Below are 20,571 nucleotides of genomic sequence, written 5' to 3' on the forward strand. Positions count from 1 at the left end.
CCCCAATTGACATGTGCTTACACTTATTAACATTAAATCTAAGTAGTCAATCACTAGCCCACTTGGCTAGTGCATTCTAATCATCTTGCAGTTACAGGAATCGGCAATGTTTTTAATGGCGGTGCAAATTTTTGTATCATCAGCAAACATACTAATATTAGCTACATCCAACTTGCTCAGGTATATCATTTACATAAACTAAAGGCCCCATTACAGAGCCCTGAAGAACTCCACTTGATACTGAGAAAGTTTTAAAAGAATGACTTGCTGTGAACAAATTCATTAGAAAATTCCTGATCCTTAATTCCATATGCATCCAACTTCTTCAATAATGGACAATGTGGTACAGTATCGAATGCCTTCTGGAAGTCTAGGTAGACAATCATTTAATGCCGTTAACAGATTCATCATACCACAAGTGATTCTCCGCAAGCAACAATTCCTTACTATGTATACCCCATATCACACAGAGATATTGTTCTTTACAATGAGAGAAGCAACTTAGTAGAACTGACCTTTGATTTAGTAGGACATTCATCAAGTCTCAGCCAGGAATAGGCAAAGGAAGAAAGAGTGTCAAGAAGTACAGTCTGGAATTTGATCATCTAGCATTCCGTTTTTTATATTATGATACAATAGAAATAAGCGTCTTAGGCCATTATCTGCCATCTTCTTTGTTGTTGTTTCAGAACTGTGTTCAAAATAAGAGCAATAAACCTGCAGACAAATTTTTGTCTTGTCAGCTGTTGTTTCAATCTCTTTTTCAATTTTATGGTAGCTAAGAGATTGCCCAGTGAGTCTTAGAAATTGATCACTTTCCATACCTAAATTACTTATACCAAGAGTACATAATAAAAATATTACTATTTTTATACTTATTGAAAGCTTTTCCTTTCCTTGACACACCATGCACTGTCAGTATCATTTCAGTGTAGTTATCATAGCTTTTGTTCTCTGGTGCGATAGTACAACATGTTATTGTGGTGGATCCTCTAGTAGTATTGGACTTAGTCGCGAATGTAGCTAATCCTCAAACTGATTTGTGTTCAAACAATACCACTAGCAAGAAATCATGATCATATGATGTTGTTTGGTCCCCTGACTCTCCTCTCCTCTCCTCTACTATACTATATGTTATGATGATATAGGAATAGTGTAGCTGATCTGTCACGTATTCTTCATAGCAATGGCTCTGAAATGACTGTGACTAAAATGCGATCATATACAGGAAAATCATGATGATAATTGCTGCTTGACTGGCTCATGATGGTGACTCTAACTCTTTAACTCTTGAGATCATGATGTAGTTAAATTCTGCTATAATGAGTGCCCCAGTTTGTATTGCATTTTGTATGTGTATGTATACAAACTGCTAATCATGGAGTTAGCATCATATTATAAGAGCACCGGGCTAAATTAATCCTCCAGATATGATTGTATCAGTACCCAAGAGGTTGGCATTCCAATAATCCTGTACTCCTATCCTCATCCTAGGTCATACTCAAAAATAAACCCTGATCCTTGACTTGACCCTTGACCTAAAAGCTACATGACAATAATATAAAATTATGTTCATGCGGCTGAAAAGTACCATTTGTGGCCATACACTTTATGAGTAATATTATTGTGCTTGTCCTTTGCTAGCTTGACTTTTACTTTGACCAATAGTTCAAGGAGGATGAGGATCAGAGTACAGGATAATAGGAGTGCCACTCCCTTAATAGCTACCTATCCTTTGGAACATGCCAGACCACCATCGCATAGCTTGAGTCCCAAACTGCACCTGGCACTGACCATAACAGGAGCCCCCTAGCCATAAATGAGTGCCGCAAGGCAGCCCCCGGGTAGCATAAATATTTTGAAAGACAATATTTTTGAGGATGAGCATAATATTATTACGGCAGCGTATTATTTATTTATTTGTTTATTGTTTAGACATTGAAGGGTAAAACACTCATATGCAAAACTGAATCATAGTAGTAATACTGTATAAGTAGTCTTTGAAAGAGATCAGGGTTTATCACAATTATAACTGAGTTCCCGGCAATCTGGGATTGTTGTGGCAACATTTTTTGGAAGTGGAACTATGTATAGCTATGTGGAGGATAAAATTATCACTTTTTCCCTCCCAAAACATAATATGTAGGTTGTCGAAAAATTTTCCCCATAATGTGCATAGGCTATGGTAAGCAAGGGGCCCGCGCATTGGTCCGGCCTTTGCAGGCTGGTGACACCATCACGTGAGTATGGCGGCAGCGGTGATACTATCAGATGATTATATTGAACGATTCTACCGGGAACATGTCGCAGTGGCGGGTAAAGCTAACCTTGATGACGACATCAGAGCGATTGAGGAAGAAATTGACAAGTAAGTTATACCTCGTGTTAGCGTTCACACATCACGTGCGGGTTAGGGTAAAGCGATACCAGTCAATGTTAAAGGGCGGGATACCCTCAAGGTTTGACACATCAGGCGCGCTAAACTCTTGCGGGAACTCTGACGCGTCATCGGATGATAATCTTAGTGGAGATGAATATGTAGTGAGTGGGCGAGATAGTACACTTGTTCACGTGATCTTTATCTTAGGAACCTACACCCACCTCAGTGTTTAAAGTGTATGATAGCTCACGTGATCCACTGCACGGTGCCCCTACAATGGACATATTTAGTTGGGCACGCCTCCAGCTGGTATCACATGATCACTCGTACTACAGTACAAGTAACCATGACAACACTTCACTGATAGATCATGGGTCAATATGTGTTGAGAATGTACGATGGTAAGTAAGATCATGTGATCAGTACATGGTTGTTATGGTAATACACAGGGGGGCACTCAAAGTACCTGACTACAATAATGCTATACGAAAGCTGTTAGGCATCATCAGTTGTCATGACAACATAGATACAGCAGTTGAAGGGGCTAATTCATTGGATAGAATTCCGAGGGATTTGTCACGTTTTGTTAAAGTAACTAGTGTTAGGGGTAGAGATAGTGATTACCATGGCAACAGGTCGATGCCACTACGAAGGAGCGGTGGTAAGTGTTGTATTGGCAACGTCTATGTGTCCCTGTGTGTTTTATAAGAACAGTCACCATTGGCTCTGTGCGTGTGACTGTGTGTGTGTATTAGTTATAGTTGTTGATTCCTAAACCTCTTTGTTAACCCTTTATTACCGAAGTTTTTTTTACAAAACCGCAAGTGTGAAAACTTTTAATGGCTTCTGTGAACTGTGTGCGATACGAGTGGACCCCACCCATTAATTAACCCATCAAGCTATATACCGTTTGATAGCCATCTCTCTCTTCTACCAACACAGCTAGAATACTTACAGATCACACACACAACTCACGCGCTATGAAGCGAAGAAAGCGTGTCTTCTCCGTATCGCCATGGCATTGAAAGATGGGTGCCGCCATCTTACTAATCAACGTGATGACATCACACTATTTATTTTTAGAATCCTTATCACGTGGGGAATGGAGTAATTCTAACTAAAGCCTCCTAGTAGCACGGTGAAGGCGGACATGGAGTTTTAAACAGGTATTATTGTTTTGTATATGCTATTTTATATTGCCAAGTGCCATAACTTGCCCATGCTTCTTCCTATCGCCGAACGGTAAACTTCATTAGAAGCGCCCGGTCCTTCTGAGCAGTTTGGTAGCAATTTCAGCTTCGTAGCCCCTAGGAAAAAGGAGTTATGGCTCCGTTTATAAAGGGCACTTGTTATGGCAATATATTGGCCATTCGATAACAAAGGGTTAAAACAGTAAAACAAACCCATTAAGGAGCAATGCATCGCAAATTTGTTTTGTTGCGAAGCCAGAGGAGGGCGGTCACGCTTTAAGCGCTATGTAAAATTATTGCTTTAATTGCATAGTTGAACTTGATATTTCATGTGAGCCTCAACAGACCCAGTACAAATCTAGTGGACGGTGGGGTTGAATGGGGTTTACTGGATAATCAAATTGGGTTTAGTGTAAGTTTTAAGATGGTACGTTTGGTTTTTCAAAAACCCTTTGGTTTATGGCAATATTAACAATGTCATGTATATCGGGCATTATTACCTCAGTCCTTCGCATACCATACGGAGCAGCAATAAACATTGCGTGGTAACTCCTGTCGTAAGCTTAGTGTTCTTCAGCACGTTGTAAACGAACCATTTGTATAATATGTTTTAGCAGCGCTGAAAGCGTGACTGCCCTCCTCTGTTGCGAAGCCATTCAAGATTGCATAAGCACATGATTATTGATTTCGTGTACAATAAAATCACATGTGTCAGTGGGTGGGAGAAAATCTTAACCCTTAAACCAGCATAGGCCAGAAAACTGGCCCGAAGGCTTGTGACTTGCACTAACTTTTGAAGCATTTATTCTATGGCTGCGTAATTTGAGTCATTCTACTTGTGATATAACAAGGATTAAATGATACATAGGGTTTTTCCTTAACACTAAACGGTCATGCCATAACTATAGTATGTACACATTGAGCTGAATCCTCAAAAACATTTAATAACTCATGGATGATGCGGTTACACACGATCTTGAAATTTGGCTCGTTTGTACTAAGGTTGGAATGAATGTACATCCTCCGTAGCTTCTTTTGAAAATGTTACTGAAGCTTTATTACAAATGTCACGTCAACTTATAATTAATGAACATAATTGATGGTTATTAGGGGTACTGTACACTGTCGTACAAACTCCTACACTTTGTTGTAGCCACACCAAAAAATATATAAATGGCAGCTTCCACAAGGAGTGACAGTACTTGTGCAACTGGTTTAACATGTTAATATCCATGGTAACGAGGCTTTGGTGGGGTAAAGCAGCATCCGAATGTTATGAAACCGAATAAAGCTTCAAACTATTTGTCTCAATCCTAATTTATAGCACTGCTTGACCCGCTAAGAACATTTCAAAATCTTTTTGTTCAAAATGCCCAACACAATATGTATAGTAAAACTAAAATTTCTACCATACATGTCATGGGAAGCCATAAAAGTGCTGTATCCATAACGATTATCCATTACAATAACTTGTAATAGAGCCAAACCACAAGAAGTGTGTGTGTTGTCACCTTTACTGTTACCACTAATCATCTGGTTGGCTAAAATGTTAATTCGCTTGAGAAAAAAAAAATCCACTTCAATTTTAGTACATACTAATAGCCGTGTAAAAACTTTTTGACAAGAAAACATGCAAACTCTTTACATACCTTCATTAGATGATCTATACCTTCATTAGATGATCTATACCTTCATTAGATGATCTATATCTCGATAGTGGTCTATATCTCGATAGTGGTCTATATCTCGATAGTGGTTGCTCCTATCAATTTGCAAAAATTTCATTCAATTTGCTGTAAAATTTTCTATCAGGCCATATATGGCTTACGTTACAATGTTCATTTAACCTTAGCCCAGTGAACTGATGTGTGTTATTTGCCATGCGTGCCCCAGGTTTAAGGGTTAAATTATCCACAGAATTTATTCTATCGCTGTAAAAGGAATAAACAAGCAGCTGGGGAATATTTGACACTACACGACAACTTGTGTTCACATATCACAACCAGGCAGTGATGTTATTATATAAAACGAAGCGCTTTGTCTCAATAAGATAATCATACCTTCTATGTATTGCCTTTGTTACAATGTTAGACAGGCCAGGGGCCATGTAATAGTTGTATTGTGGGCCCGAGTGATTTGCCTGATATGTACACCCAAACTTGAGGGCCGTCAGCCCTGAGAACGTGGATGTACATATCAGGAAAATCACGAGGGCACGTGATACAACTGATATGTACCATGCCAATTGCAGGCTAAGAACCTGTGGGCGAATAATCACCCAAACCAATACATAACTGACCGCTGAATTTATCATATAGGCCAACTTGTGAAATTCAATTATGGGACAGTAGCACCTAACATTGTGATTATGTTTGTTAACATGAACAGGCAAGTTACTAAACACTTATAGGGGTAAGCTTTGCTGTAGAGTGTTTACCTCGAAAAGTGGGCTTGTCCATATTAAAAATGTGGTGAACCACTTGTGAATATGCTATAGCACTAGTTCTCACCTTAAACCAACATTTCTCAACTCATAGAATGGCCAGGGTGACAAATCGCTTCCGTCTGAGTGCTGTAAGATGCAAAATCAGACGAATGGTTTTCATCATGAAACCAATAATAAATTCCCATAATTAATTTCGGCTTGAGTTTTTTATGAAGAAATTGGCAGCAAGGCCATGGGCCCATGGTACATTTACATGTACGATATGGTTAACTTAAATGTACCATGTCCAGCCAGGATTTATAGGATATGTACCCTGAAATTTGCCTTTGAATTTCATGGTACATTCTACTTGGCTTACAATTGTCCTACAAGGACAGTACACAACTCGATACACAAAGACTGTCACTTTCGTGCTCATTAACAATGATGTAATTTGTTTCTGACATCATTAACTTGAATGGCTTCATGCATAAATAGTTCACGATGCATTGCCCCTTTAATGCAGTAATGAATATTTTGTGAATATTTGAACTTCATGATGTGGAAATAACCATGTAGGTTTTTGTGGCAGTCTGCAGATGTAGGTGACCTCCCTTGTTTCCCTACTTTTTTTCAACCCAATTTACTCTTTCATAACATTATTATGACTGGTGAACCCATGTATACCGCATGAAAAGAAAGGATGCTGCCAGAGTTAATGTTTTAATTCATCTAAACGTGCACCCCAGCTATCAGTTACTGACTCAAAAGTGAGATGGTCTGCTTCACTTTCAGCTATAGTCAGCCCATCATTACACAGCACTACAAAGGGAGCCAATATTGACTTATGAAAATGCTCTGCAAGTTTTCCCACTCTTCCCAAGATAGCAGAAATTTGTAGTGCTTTGCCAATACCAAATTACAATGTATTACCAATGTAACCTAAGTGGGATAATTCTTTAGTGAGAGCATTATCGGTTGTCACCATCACAACCTTGGCAGTGATATCCCATTCCTCCATGAAATTGCATAATTCATCAGCAAGGTTTATGAGAAGAAGCAACTTCACGTGTTTGTAAACAATAGTGACACATTCCCAGTCACTACTAGCGAAGGTGATATGTACCCACAGTTGTGTCCACAGGTTTGTTGTCAGGGAAACATATTCAACCCCTTCAAGCTTCAGTCTGCTCATACTTTTGTGGTATAGTTATTGTGACGGACTGTAAGGATGAAATATGTGCAAAAATCAGAGCTATCTTATGGGCTGTAAATCATCACTAATAAAGGAAACAAGTACTTTCTGAAGCACTGCATACGTTGCACTGTCCATCTTGTGTGCCTCTTTTAACTTGATATCATTTCTGTTAAACTTAGCTGCTTCCCTGTTGTTGTTGAACTTAGAGTTTCCTCTGATTCTCCTTCTTCGTTTTGTATCACTGAGATTATTTGATGAAATGATGGCATTTCAGATGTGTTAGCCAGTAATACAATTTACAAATGACTTAATTTGTTTAGTGTATAAATAACTTAACCACTATCGTTGGCAAGGAAGCCAAAAATATTTCCATGGTCTTCTTGAAGACAGATGGGAACTGTTGCTTGATAAACTCGTCAGGCTGCAACATGTTATCTGAATGATTTGCCATTTTAATAATTTGATATGAGCATGTGCAAATATTGATATTGTATATTATGTGATACAATGAGAATATCATGTGATACAATGAGAATATCATGTGATACATCAATTCCTATCACGCATCACATTATCAGCCATCAGCACTTGAATGTACTGAGACACAATTGGCCATACTGGCCATTGTATCGATAATACAGCACAGTTTGGCACTTTGATCCTGCCCACACAAAATGACAAGACGATGTGCTACTTCTAAAACTATACGCCATGCAGCTAGCTAGCTCATCTGGAATTAGGGAGACAGTACTAGTTGCTTTACTGTTAATATCAATGAGTATATAGTAATTTTTTTTGCCGATGCAGTTGTTATAGCTCGAAGTGAATATGCCGTTCCATATGAGAAGCCATAAAATGAACGAATAAAGTGTTATATTTGCTTGAGTAATCTATTTGCTTGAGTAATCAAACAGCTCAGGAAACCTGTGGTCAAAGATTTAGATGGCTTTTCTTACCATATATGGGTGGGTCGCTATGATGTATTGTCCATCTAGCATTAGAAAATATATTTCCTTTGAAGTTTGAGGTTACAAGAAACCTGTGGCGAGGATACGTGTATGTTAGTTTGTAGGTTTTTTGGTAGGTTGGAAAACCTGAGGGCGAGGTTTTGTCACCGAGGCATGGCATTAGTGACCGAGGTGCAGCCAAGGTAACTAATTAATGCCCGCCGAGAAGCCAAACCGGGCGTGAAGGTTTTCAACCTACTGAAAAGCTACAGTAGGAAAAGGCAGTTCGTCACAATGGTCACGTACCAGCTGGCACGAAAGAAGCAGAAAGTGAATAATTTCCTGTGCAGTGTGCGCACGCGTGTGTGTGTTTGCCTGTGTGCTAGCTAAATTAATGTCTTGCTTTCACTAGCTTGTTTTGTCTCAGAAACATGGTTTTATAGTTAGCAGCTGCTATTGTGTGTCCAAGGCTTGTTTCTACATCTTCCTGTTGCAGAATGACAAGCTTTACACTGGCATTCAAAGGTCAATTATTCAAGTAAGCTACTTCACACAATAAACTACTGTGTACACTCCTCACCTTGTAGCAGCTCTACCGAGGACACAATCAATAGCAACAGCAAGGCTTAGTAGGATCTATATTCCTAACACTAAGCTAAACTACTTTCAATACACTTCACTACACAATTGCTACAAAACCACAATACTGTAGTCAACCATCATACTCGAGTAATCGCCTGAATTTATTAGAGTTAAAGATGACGGTTACCCTCCCAACTTATTTAAAAATGTATAGCCATGTATGACGAAGCTAAGGAGTTAGGTAAACCCTTAGTAGATCAATATTCCAGGCTAGACATAGTAAAACTTTTGAAAGTTTAGCTAAGCTTAACCTTAGGCTTATCCATCACCCACATCTTAAAAATAAGTAGCTAAATAGTTTCGAAGAGTATCTTTACCTTTGTCACCTTGATTCTAATATATTTGGGTAATTACTTGTATGATGGTTGACTATACCTAAAGAGAAATCATAGTAGTTTTGTAGCGATTGTGTAGTGAAGTGTATTGCAAAGCAGTTTAACTGTTAGGCTGTTTTTAACATGAAACCCTTTTAAGGCTTGCTGTTGCTGTCTGAGCCAAACACCATCACAAAGCAACACCCAAATGGTACAGCTGGCCACAAAGCAACTGATTACAGTGACAAGCCTTGTTACAGACATGGTGAACAAGGCCATGAATCATCCAAAAGGCTTTATTTCAGCTGGCTAGGAAGGGACAGGCTTTGTTTAATAATTGGCCACGAGGCGAAAGCGAAAAGCTAGTTTAATACACAGCCAACGAAAAGGTGGTGAAACGTTGTTATTTCAGCAACAAGGATTGTAATTACCACCATGAACAGGTAGGCTGAAGCGTGTATGGTTAATGATGGCATGCTACAGTGAATAGCAAACACGATAGAGGAGCTTGAAAACTAGCCAACCATTAAATAGGCAGCTTATGGATGTACATCGAGAAGTTGGCTCATTATCAGCACAACTACATTTGAGTTTGTACAGTGTTGGTATGGCTGATACAGGTGCTCAAATCACTCAAACAAACCAACAGTACAGCCACTGATTACATTATTGACATTCATCGCTTGAAATAGTCACATCACATCTCTAAATGTCATTTAGAAACCTCACCTCAGGTCTCTGAATGTATTAATAACCTCATTGACTGTGTCAACATCAAAGAGAATTATTCATGCTGCTTTCTATTAAATAGTAACCTGTGGTCTAGCTGATGGTTGTCATAGTAACCTGTGGTCTAGCTGGTGGTTGTTTACTACATCAAACAAAACAAAAAAATTGGCAAAGCCTAAAACAGAATGTCCTTACTGTTAGTGTATTGTCTGGACAAGACAGGCATGTTTTAGCAGTGTTCAGGAACAGTAACAATACACACTACACACACATACACACACACACACACACACACACACACACACACTACACATACATACACATACACTCACACACACACACATACACTCACACACACACTACACGCACACACAGTGACAGTATCTCTGCTACTACTGGTAGTTTCAACTGGATTTAGTAGCAGCAGCAGCACAGATAACAGGCCTCAGCATCGTATTTCTCGAGGTTGGGTTTGAGGTAGAATTCCTCCTATCAGAAGAGCCCATCTTGACATGTGGTTTACATCTTGACATGTGGTTTACATCTTGACATGTGGTTTACATCTTGACATGGTAGTTTACATTCCAACAGTTTCTTGCCCTACAGTGGGATCACACTGTAGTAGTCTAGCTTTTATCTGCAAGTGACTGGACTCTGTGAATTATACAATATTGACAAGTAGTCACTGTAATGCATCATTTTCAGGGGTGTGATATCTGTGTAATCCCACTTGTGTGTCTGGTAGAGTGTCAGCATTTGCTTACTCAATAACTCACCTTCAGGTAAACTACTATAGCTACTGCTGGGACCAGTAACACTGCGGGCACCACTAACCGGCATAGAAACAAGCACTGGCCTTCTCATCTCAAGTAGTAGAGACCACCATCGCTTTATCACCAGCAAACTTCATGGAATCTCCGTACCACCATGCGGCAGATTGAGAGTATTGCCTCAATCCTGTAATGGTACCAGTTATCGTTTTTCCTGTTTTCCCCAGAAAAATAGTGTTGTTTCAGTTAACTGTAACTAAAACTAAAAGTACTTTTAGTAAGGTGAATATATTTAAGTTAACTACAACTATAACTAAACCAAACGTATATAATCACTGAAACTATAACTATATACTAAAATCAAATCTACATTATAAAATTGGCAGGTCTTGTAATACAAAGATTTTGTATTACTAAGCTGGAAAAATGGTACTGAAATTATAACAAGAGTTTTGTTCACATAAAATATAGTCACTTGGTGCTTACTATTAAAGCTAAACAAGGTTTTCTATAGGTTTTCAGATACATAACTAAAACTGTAGCTAAAACTAAAAGGTTTTCATGTTTTAACTATAACTAAAACTAAAACAACAAAGAGTGAATAACCATAACTAAATAACTAAAAAGAATTAAGAAAGATTACTAAAACTAAAACTAAAATTATTGATGAAACTAGCTACAACTAAAACTAAAACTCCATACTAAAACTCCATACTAAAACTCCATACTAACACTCCATACTAAAACTCCATACTAACACTCCATACTAAAACTCCATACTAAAACAACACTACAGAAAAACATAGCAAACTGCAGATATTTTCCTAGGCACGTGTCCCACTACGGTAGTCCCCTCACACACTGCAATAGCAAAATGATCATGGTGGTTGAGAACATCATGGCGACAGTACAAAACTTCTCCAATAAAACCGGACTAGATATCCTTGTAAACATGATATCCTCTGATCATAGAGTCCTATAGTAAGAGATTCCACTTAATACGAGAGCTCAGGTGCCATTGCACATATAGCAAACCACGAGTCTCAAACGAGATGACGTTTTATGGTGATTGAATGGATTGCAGGTATATATTACTGCTGACCAAGTAGATTTAAACTAGAATTTTCGTGAGCTGAGCAACTGACAACAGCAGTTCAGTGGTTAATGGTTTGGGAGTTGAGCTTTGGGAAACTTCTTCGTCAAAGTTTTTCCTTTACTACTAGGTGACTGTTGTATTAGAGTATTTTTACCTCACGAATTTACATTATGTTTTATTCTCTGTAGCCCGTCACTGTGATTTCTTTAAAACCACAAGTCATATTGGAGATAAACAATTTCTGAGACCTGTAGTGAAGCTGTCACTACAAAAGTTAACATTTCTTACTGAACTACAATTGTTCCTTCATGGGTTAAGACCGTTTCGTAGATGTTTCTTGCTAGGCCATTTGCGAAAATAGCTATCCTGAGCGTCGCGAGTATGATATAGTGCTGACGATTCTTGCACTTTTACGGCTACTCGTACGTCACAAACAACAACATCTTGTCATTACATCATAACTTCACAATACGCCCTTCTGCAGGGGTTTATGAGAGTAGGATACTCTCCTCAGTATATATATATTATGAACTCTTGATAGTAGTTAGACTTCAGACCACAGAGATCTAAGTAATTTAGTAATCTGGATGGCCCTGTGTCGTGGCACCTGCTACTACAGGACCTGAGGGTTACCAAATCACTTAGATCCCTGTTGTGTGAAGTTAAGTTGTTTAGACCCCTTTTTGTAGTTGTACCTTACCACTGTTGACAGCTGCTTGTAACAGAAATATAGCATCCATTAGTAGAAATGAGCCATTACTCCGCCCTGTTACGGGTTTAAAATTAATTTTCAGGTGGCGATGCGTATAAAGGTGGGTTTCGTAGTGGATGTGGCAATTCTACGAGGGATGGTCATTCCTATCAGGCTACTTGACAGAGACTACAGAAGGAAGACTCGCCAGCAATACACACTCTGCACCCTGCTACGCTGTCCACTACAAGGATAGACTACACCGCTGTGCACTAGACAAAGTATAGCTACTGTGACATGAAGACAAGCACGTCAGGGACTATAGACAGACCTAAAACGGAGGATTACTGGCATACCACTGCAAGGGAGAAGGAAAAAGTCAAAGAAAGGATAGTTTCATAGTGGGTGTGGCAAGTTAACAAGCGATGATCACTCCAATCAAGCTGCCTAACAGCCTGCAGGATGACACTATCGTGCGTGAGGAAGAATGGAAGATTACGTTCAACTACTCTAATAGGACATACAACTACCTTACCAGGCAACGAATCATGGACAAGATCTATTGCAGTCTTCAATGAACATACATCGCTATATCTACCCTAATAGAACACACACGACCTCTAATTGAGCAACCATGCTTCGTATGAAGGATTCACCTCGGCTATGCCGATACCTTAATTCTGAAAGCAACTAAAATACTACTCTTCTCTATCCAAATACACATGCTGGTGTTGACCTTCTTGCTCAGTATTAACTTGAATTACCCATACTCAATACTGTACTGCATACACACTTTGTCACGAAATATTGTAAACAACGTTACCATGACTAGGATGTAGAAATGGACCTCCAATTCAGATACTCTAATAGACAACACAATCTAACTAAATATAAACCACTGTACGTGACAAACACGAGTTGAATTAGAATATAGCTCATTGTAGTGATGCACCAACTATTAGTAAACTGATCCTCGTATCACACTCAGACACTTTATGTTGGTTCATGCAGCATCATCTAAACGAAGTAGAGAACATCCCAATTGTGGCATTTTCCGCTCAAAACTAATCTCTTTTATGTATATGTGCATGGTTGTAAAGGGACACTTCTTGATACGCCACCTTCATGAAGACTGTGTAGATCTCTGCATGTGTAGAGCCTGTAGCTGGACACATGCATCTTGATAATCCATCCGCAGGAGTACTGTACAGATGTGCGAACCAGTGACATCTGTACAGTACGCCAACCTACATTATAAAAACTATGACACCAGACACTCTTTGTTGATGCAAGATCACCAACATTATAGCTGGATGTTAGTGCCACACACCATTGAAGAAATTATGCGTGCACATTAGTAGCTATACGTAGTCATGTCTTTGTTGGTATGTGATGATGTGATTACTCCTTGATCAACACATTACAATTGTCTTATTATCACGTGCATTTTGCACAGGTACAACTAGTATAAATTATATAATTTAAATATGAAGTTGGGATCCAAGTGATAAAAAGTAGTGAAACAATAGATGAATGATGGTATTACAGCATAGCTCAGTGGGAAAATCCCTACATTGGCATGTTATATTCAATGCCAATGTAAGGATTCTCTCACAGAGCTACGCTGTAATACCATCATTCATCTCTTGTTTCACTACTTTTTATCACTTGGATCCCTACTTCATATTTAAATTAATTTAATATATGAGCAGGTTGCCAATACAAATTTTGTGTAGTTGACCATACACAAAAAAATATTAAACACATGTATGATGTAATATACTATATCCCACAATGAAAAATCATGATGACACTGAGATTAGGAAAATGGAACTGGAAGATGCTACCAAGGTGGATGCTACTGTTGAACAATTCTTTAAAAGTCAAGATGACTGACATGACGAAGGCATAGGAAACTGTAGTAACGCTGGTGCATATGTTTATGACATGAAGGCTCCCTATAAAGCTGATACGTACAAGGATACGTACGTATTCCTTAACTTTTCATGCATCATCCGTATGGACAACACAAGATGATAATCGCCTCGTACTCATCTACTCATCACAGAGAGCTTAAACGTATTGTGATGGAAAGAGAAACACCGAAGTTGAGGAGTGCATGTTAGAAGAGAGGAATATGACAGACCGGACATGAGACAAAAGAAATGCCAAAACAAGCAGAATTAAGAAGAGCTATACGAGACAACAGCATGACAGACACAGGAGAGATCAGTTACCTACAGAACAACATCAATTGTGACTGGATTTTGGAAAAATGATCCGAATCGCACATTAGAAGTTTCGAGATAAACGGTTTTAAAGAATTCAAGCCAGCGTAACTCTCCAGCAAACACGCGTATAAAATTTACACAAAAGATGCATCAATCTATTACCTTTCAAGCCACTTCCAGTACTTATAGCTGCTTGTAGAGTTTCCTGCCAAATAAGGTAGAAAATCTGAGCAGTTGGATGAGCGAAGTAGTATCACGAGTGCTCACAAAGGGGTGGGGGGTGGTGGGGTGGGCAAGGGTTAGACCTCAAAATGGAGGCAGACCACGACTGAAGTCCAGAAACGAGATTACAGGGCTGTGCTGGCTCCTTAGTGGTTGATATGTAGCAAAATCAACAGAAAAAATGTCTGGTCAACATTGTCAGGCTGTCCACTAGTAAACCACTTGTTCTTGCCAAAAGCCAGGTCCTTCACAAGGCCTAAAACCGCCATTCGAGCTCTACACACACCCCAGAAAAAGACGTCTGTTAAAATCAGCCTCGAGTAGTTTGAGTAGTACTGAGTGTCAAAACTGTTGCTAATACTAAAATGCCTATCAATGCAGTTTAATGTTATTTAAAATTCCATGAAAAAAATGTACAATTACAAAATTCCCACCTGTAGGGCACTGAATTCCTGCAAAAGACGTACGAATCCCCACCTATGCCCAGGAGGGGAAGTGCGGCTTGACATTGATAGGTGCGTAATCCCCACCTTGACACTCAAGCCCCACCTTGACTCTCAGTTGTAGTGCTCAAAGTAGCCAGTCAAAATATATCATGATGACAGTGCCACCAATACTGCACACTGTTTAATCATCCAAGTGTCACTGCTAAAATGACAGAATTTATTATTATGGATTCATTGCAATTATTAAATGTGAAGTGTGTCAGAAATAGCTTGCCCTTTACTGGCAAATCAATTTTGCACAATCTTGCTCTTTCTTTTCCACCTACAAAATATCAACACAACATGATATACCTAACCTTCAATCATTCACAAATACAATTCTTCTTGCTTAGGCTTGCCTCACAATGTTGTTAACATCTGTCTAGTATACTAGTTTGTTTAGTATACTAGTTTGTTTATAGTATACTAGTTTGTTTAGTTTTTTGTAATAGCATACAGCTATACACATGTGACTGTTCTATTAGGGTGACTGTTCTATTAGGGTGACTGTTATATTTGATTATCTCGAGTCAGCCAGGGTGCGTGTCTCTTTCAAATTTTCATTGTGCTAGCATCATGAATATACCTAGGCCAATGCCGTAAAGAGGGTATAATGTGTGTAGCACAATTTCTGTGAAGTGGCAATTTTTCAGCCACTAAAAGTTCATAATTTCATTGATGATTTATCAATAGAAATTCTACTACAGTTTGATCTAGGGAATCAGACAAGTAAGGTTGTTTAGTGCATATTCTGTGGCCACTGTGTTGGCTATAGCCATTGGCTGCTTGGTAAACGTATTGGTTACCTTTGATCCGGTGATCTTTGGTTACGTTATGGCCCCACAATCGACTTTTACATGTCAGGCTATAAAAGAATTTGAACTGTGAGGCATCTTCTACCTATTAGGTGAGGTGTCGTAGCACTCTCGGCTGCCAGCACTTGTGCAATGCTGCACAAACCGTAGCCAGTGCAATACCTGTATATTGCACTGCAGTAACTTAAATGCACTCGCTGCGGTCTGCAACAGTGCCATATACCAATTATGGCACTGGCAGCTCCTTTGAACTGCCCACACAGAATGGTACACTTGATCATGTGTATTGAAACTAATGGAGTGCAGCACAGTTTTGAGAACACACATAGAATAATCCTCACCATTATGTCTTGGCCTTAATAACAAGGTGGCCTTATTATGAGGTCCTAAAGTACTGTTTAGCAATATTTGGGACTTACTAGAGGTGGTTTTATTAAAGAGGTGGCCGCTAAGTAAGGTTTCACTGTAGTAGCTTTATTTTCGAATTTTCTGTACTAACTGGTCAAATGCAATATCTCAAGTGGCTGTAGTACTGGAGAGGGAACGTCACTGCAGCATTCAGCTTGGTCACCCACAATCGATGTTAGAACCTTTATAAGAGTTGTAGCTGTCTTGTGAGACTCTCCCTACATAACAGTTATACAATGTACACTCATACTCTGCCTGTATTAATCCACTTGCCTTCAGGCCTAACGGTCCTGTGGGCAGATCAAAGGATTTTTTATGGTATACACAAACTAAGCCAAAAAATTCCTTCAGTACTCTCTGAAACACTTTTATTGTCATTTTGTGAAAATTCTACTGACCAACTTACTGATGTCTGCGTAACTTGATAACAGCTGGGCGGGGCCATTAGGCTTGATTTTTTCACTGTTCGACTTCATTCAGCCCAAGAGGTGCCTTTTGGCATATTGCAGTACATACATTACACTCATCATGGACTGCCTTTGTCTTTGTGTCCTAGTTCTTTTTGCTGACCATGCAAGTGTCTATTTGCAGTAGCGTGATTGATACGGCTTCCATGTGGCTGGATATCACGCTTATCATCCATGTTTTCCATAGTGATTGGATTGATTGCAGAAACAATTCTCATGTTGCTCTTCATTTATAATGATGTCTAACAGGCGAAACATAACTGAAAATGAAATGCATTAGCCACGTTACTTTCCAGCGATTGATAGAGTTGCGCGGCCAGTAAAGCAGAAATGTGTGCCGCAGACAGTAAATGACGTGACCACTACACGTGAGGATTTTACAGGAACAAACGTTGTCAAATTCGGCCTGTCTGTAACTCACCCATCACTTACGCTATCTGAAACTCTAGAGCTGAACTCATTATGTCACTAGTAATTACCACACAAACAGTGAAGCATATCCATGTGGACAGTTTCTAGATCGAGATTGCCAACATCAAAGAGGAGGTTTCTTTTTTTGGTTGTTTGTTTTTTTCACATGCGGTTATACGCAACCGTAGGTGTATGCCTTGCGTTCCTTTGTGCATTCTGAACATTGATTGCTATTGCTTAAATGTTTTTTCAATCACCTCAAGATTCACATCATCGATTTTGCCATACATCATTACCCTACAGTCATAATTTCAGCACCAAACGAAGTTTCAGTCGTCCTCAGTCGACCTAGAGGCCAAATACAAGCCCCATATTGTTGTTTTCCGCAATACTTGCTTGGCATGTAGGGCAATGTGTATTTAAACTGTTCTAAAAGTTTCGTTGAGATTGTTACATGTTTTCGAGAATGGCTAGTTTGATTAGGCACCCCAACATAATTTGCTCTATAAAGGCACCGCTTAAGAATTTAAAGAATGACGCAGAGCACAACTGTGGTCACCAGTTATTGGGCTGTAAATAGTAAGTGTAGTTAATCAGTGCATGTAGCCATAGAAGTGTGCAAAAAAAACTACACCATCATTCAAGAATGGTTGGTTTAAAATTTGAATTTAGTCTCCCGCACATAATTTGCCCTCTAAGGGCACGGCTACCAGTTGTTGAGACAAGCTGTGAGTGTGTGTATTTAATTACTGCATGTAGATAGCTAAAAGGAAGTGTGCAAAACTGCCAATAATTTAGAATTGTCATTGTGCATTTTATAATACCCCCACACAAAATTATATGGGTACACATGTAGTTACAACATACAGAGGACACATGAATCATTTTTCACAATGTAAGAATTGTACAATAATGACTGTGATACAACTGCAATGAAAATAATGGTCTCCACTTCTCCAGTGGCCCACCATGGTAGCAAGTCTCACACGACGACATATTCATCCTAATACAGATAAACAATCGGAGTAAGTGCACTGACAACGAGTTGGTATGACTCCATTTGTAGAATCCAGATAAACAATGGGAGTAAGTGCACTGACAACAAGTTGGTATGACTCCATTTGTAGAATCCAGATAAACAATGGGAGTAAGTGCACTGACAACGAGTTGGTATGACTCCATTTGTAGAATCCAGATAAGTGGGTGTGGCTCCAGTATGTCTAAATAGTTAACACACATTTATAGATATGTACTAGAGTTGCAACAGTATACGTAAAAATTTTCGAGGTGGAAAATTTTCGTAGATCACTTTTCACCTCCAAAATTTTTCCTCTGAATCCAGCAATTATGCAAATAATTAGCTACAGTATATAGCTGTTTAGCTACAAAAACGAATCTTGCCATAGTCGCTCATCTACGAAAGTTTTCTACCTTGAAACTTTACGTATACGGTAGTCTCCATTGCATCACTATCAAACGACACTAAGTGGAGGACATTGTTACATCTCTAGTATATACACTCCATCAGTACAACCTGTCTTAATGGCCACCAGTTTAATGTCGCAGGCACTGTTCATTTTTAGTGGAGAATATTATTACCATACTGTTTGATGATCAAACAAATTTCAATTTTGTTATAATACACTTAACTATTTTCTTTAATCACTAGTGGGTCTAGTAGGTTGTTTAGGGTTGATGGGTGGTTTCTAGTTATTATCTATTAAAATTTTTGCAAAAAAGAAACATTTTTTTCTGAACCCATTGTAGTGATTTATGTTACAAGTACTCTTCTGGCTTAACCATGCATCTCTTATTCTAGCCAATCACAGCAAAGCATTCAGAGGACACAAAGGAGTGAGTTTTATTGTATTCTAATATTTTAACATACATGCTACCAACAGTTGTTACCGGCGACGTATAGTTTATGTAGAAGAAAAAGAAATTACAGTGTTACCATGACAACAGAACAACCAAAGTCACACAAAAGACACTTTAAACATGAAGAGGTTGGTTGCCATGACTATTGCTCATATTAACCACATCATTACAGGTATTAAAAGTCAGCCAATCAGAAGACACTGATCCTCCACTTATTGTAGACTAATATAGTTGTCATGACAACAGTTAACACCAATTATAATCACAGGTCCATATTAGGGATAATAAGCTGGGGACTACTAGTTTAGTTAGGCACCACTCACCCCTCTGCATCAAAAGGTCCAATGAAATACAAATCTTATCAGTTCTGGTGTGTGCTAGTCAATGAGATCATAGAAATCCTTTCTGTAAGGTTTGATGTTTATTATAAACACAGGCAAAACTACCGGTAGTACAATCGTAAGTGTATTATGTGAAATGTTTACAAATCACCTCAATAATGATGTTACATCACAGGACTGGTTTGTAACACACACCCTAGTGCTGTTAAATTTATATTGCTTTCCCAACTTTGACACCAGGTTGACATCTGATTATTGGTGATTTACTATATATTATCTCCATAATCAAACTTGCTATCTTAAGTGATCTAGATCTTTTATCTCCCAGCCCTGCTTCAGTGCTCCCTTGAACAGTAGAAATGACTGCTCTATTAGAGTATTTGAACAGGGCTCTACTGAATGGGTGTTGACTATCCGAATGTTTTGATGTTCTGACATGTCTTGATCCTGGTTGATCAGGGGAGCACTGTAGGACACTGGGCATCAACGAGAAATAGTATTGTTTCTACCAATACACTAGTTAGTTACAACACCAAAGAACTGCTGTGTGATCTTATGGCTCTGTCTTCATGTGCTGTTCATAAAGAGAATCGTAGACAACTACTGTATTAGATATTTTGATAATATTGTGCTAGCAGTTATCCAATGGTTATATCTAACAGACAATTTGCAGCTTGTTGACTAGCAGAGTTGAGGTTGCCTGCAGTAGCAGAATACAGATTTTCTCACGACTGGTGGCCAAAGTAGCAGTGACTGCTGTATTAGAGTGTTTTCAACTCAATTGCTTAAAAAATCATAAGATAAGTATATACAACTGTACTAACAGAATGGCAATTGTATGTCTTGGTACAACATCAAATCTATCAATTAAAGAAAGTCCAGAGGAGTGTAGCCTATTTCATTATGAATGACTCAGTTTTCTAGATTAAGA

General features: G+C 38.8%; 1 protein-coding gene across 2 annotated transcripts; it reads left to right on the forward strand.

Moving 5' to 3' along the window:
- The first annotated feature begins 2,198 nt into the window (after positions 1-2,198).
- LOC136253340 (uncharacterized) lies at positions 2,199-19,566 on the forward strand. 2 transcript variants are annotated; one of them, XM_066045991.1, is made up of 7 exons: positions 2,199-2,368; positions 2,415-2,541; positions 2,588-2,781; positions 2,830-3,041; positions 19,241-19,275; positions 19,323-19,427; positions 19,472-19,566. In XM_066045991.1, the coding sequence occupies exons 1-7, from the start codon at positions 2,247-2,249 to the stop codon at positions 19,523-19,525; spliced, it is 849 nt and encodes a 282-aa protein (XP_065902063.1). In that variant the 5' UTR covers positions 2,199-2,246; the 3' UTR covers positions 19,526-19,566. The 2 variants fall into 2 exon arrangements, with proteins under 2 accessions (XP_065902063.1, XP_065902064.1); XM_066045992.1 differs by having other exon boundaries at positions 2,200-2,368; positions 2,415-2,538.
- Positions 19,567-20,571: the final 1,005 nt, after the last annotated feature.

This window comes from Dysidea avara, chromosome 4, assembly GCF_963678975.1.
Source record: "Dysidea avara chromosome 4, odDysAvar1.4, whole genome shotgun sequence".
Taxonomy (NCBI): domain Eukaryota; kingdom Metazoa; phylum Porifera; class Demospongiae; order Dictyoceratida; family Dysideidae; genus Dysidea; species Dysidea avara.

Bases quoted from the DNA above. Each gene is read 5' to 3' on its own strand.
- LOC136253340 (XM_066045991.1), top strand. From the start codon at position 2,247: ATGGCGGCAGCGGTGATACTATCAGATGATTATATTGAACGATTCTAC. The intron at 2,542-2,587 runs GTGAGTGGGCGA...TCTTTATCTTAG, and splicing joins TTAGTGGAGATGAATATGTA to GAACCTACACCCACCTCAGT. The intron at 19,428-19,471 runs GTTGGTTGCCAT...ACATCATTACAG, and splicing joins GACACTTTAAACATGAAGAG to GTATTAAAAGTCAGCCAATC.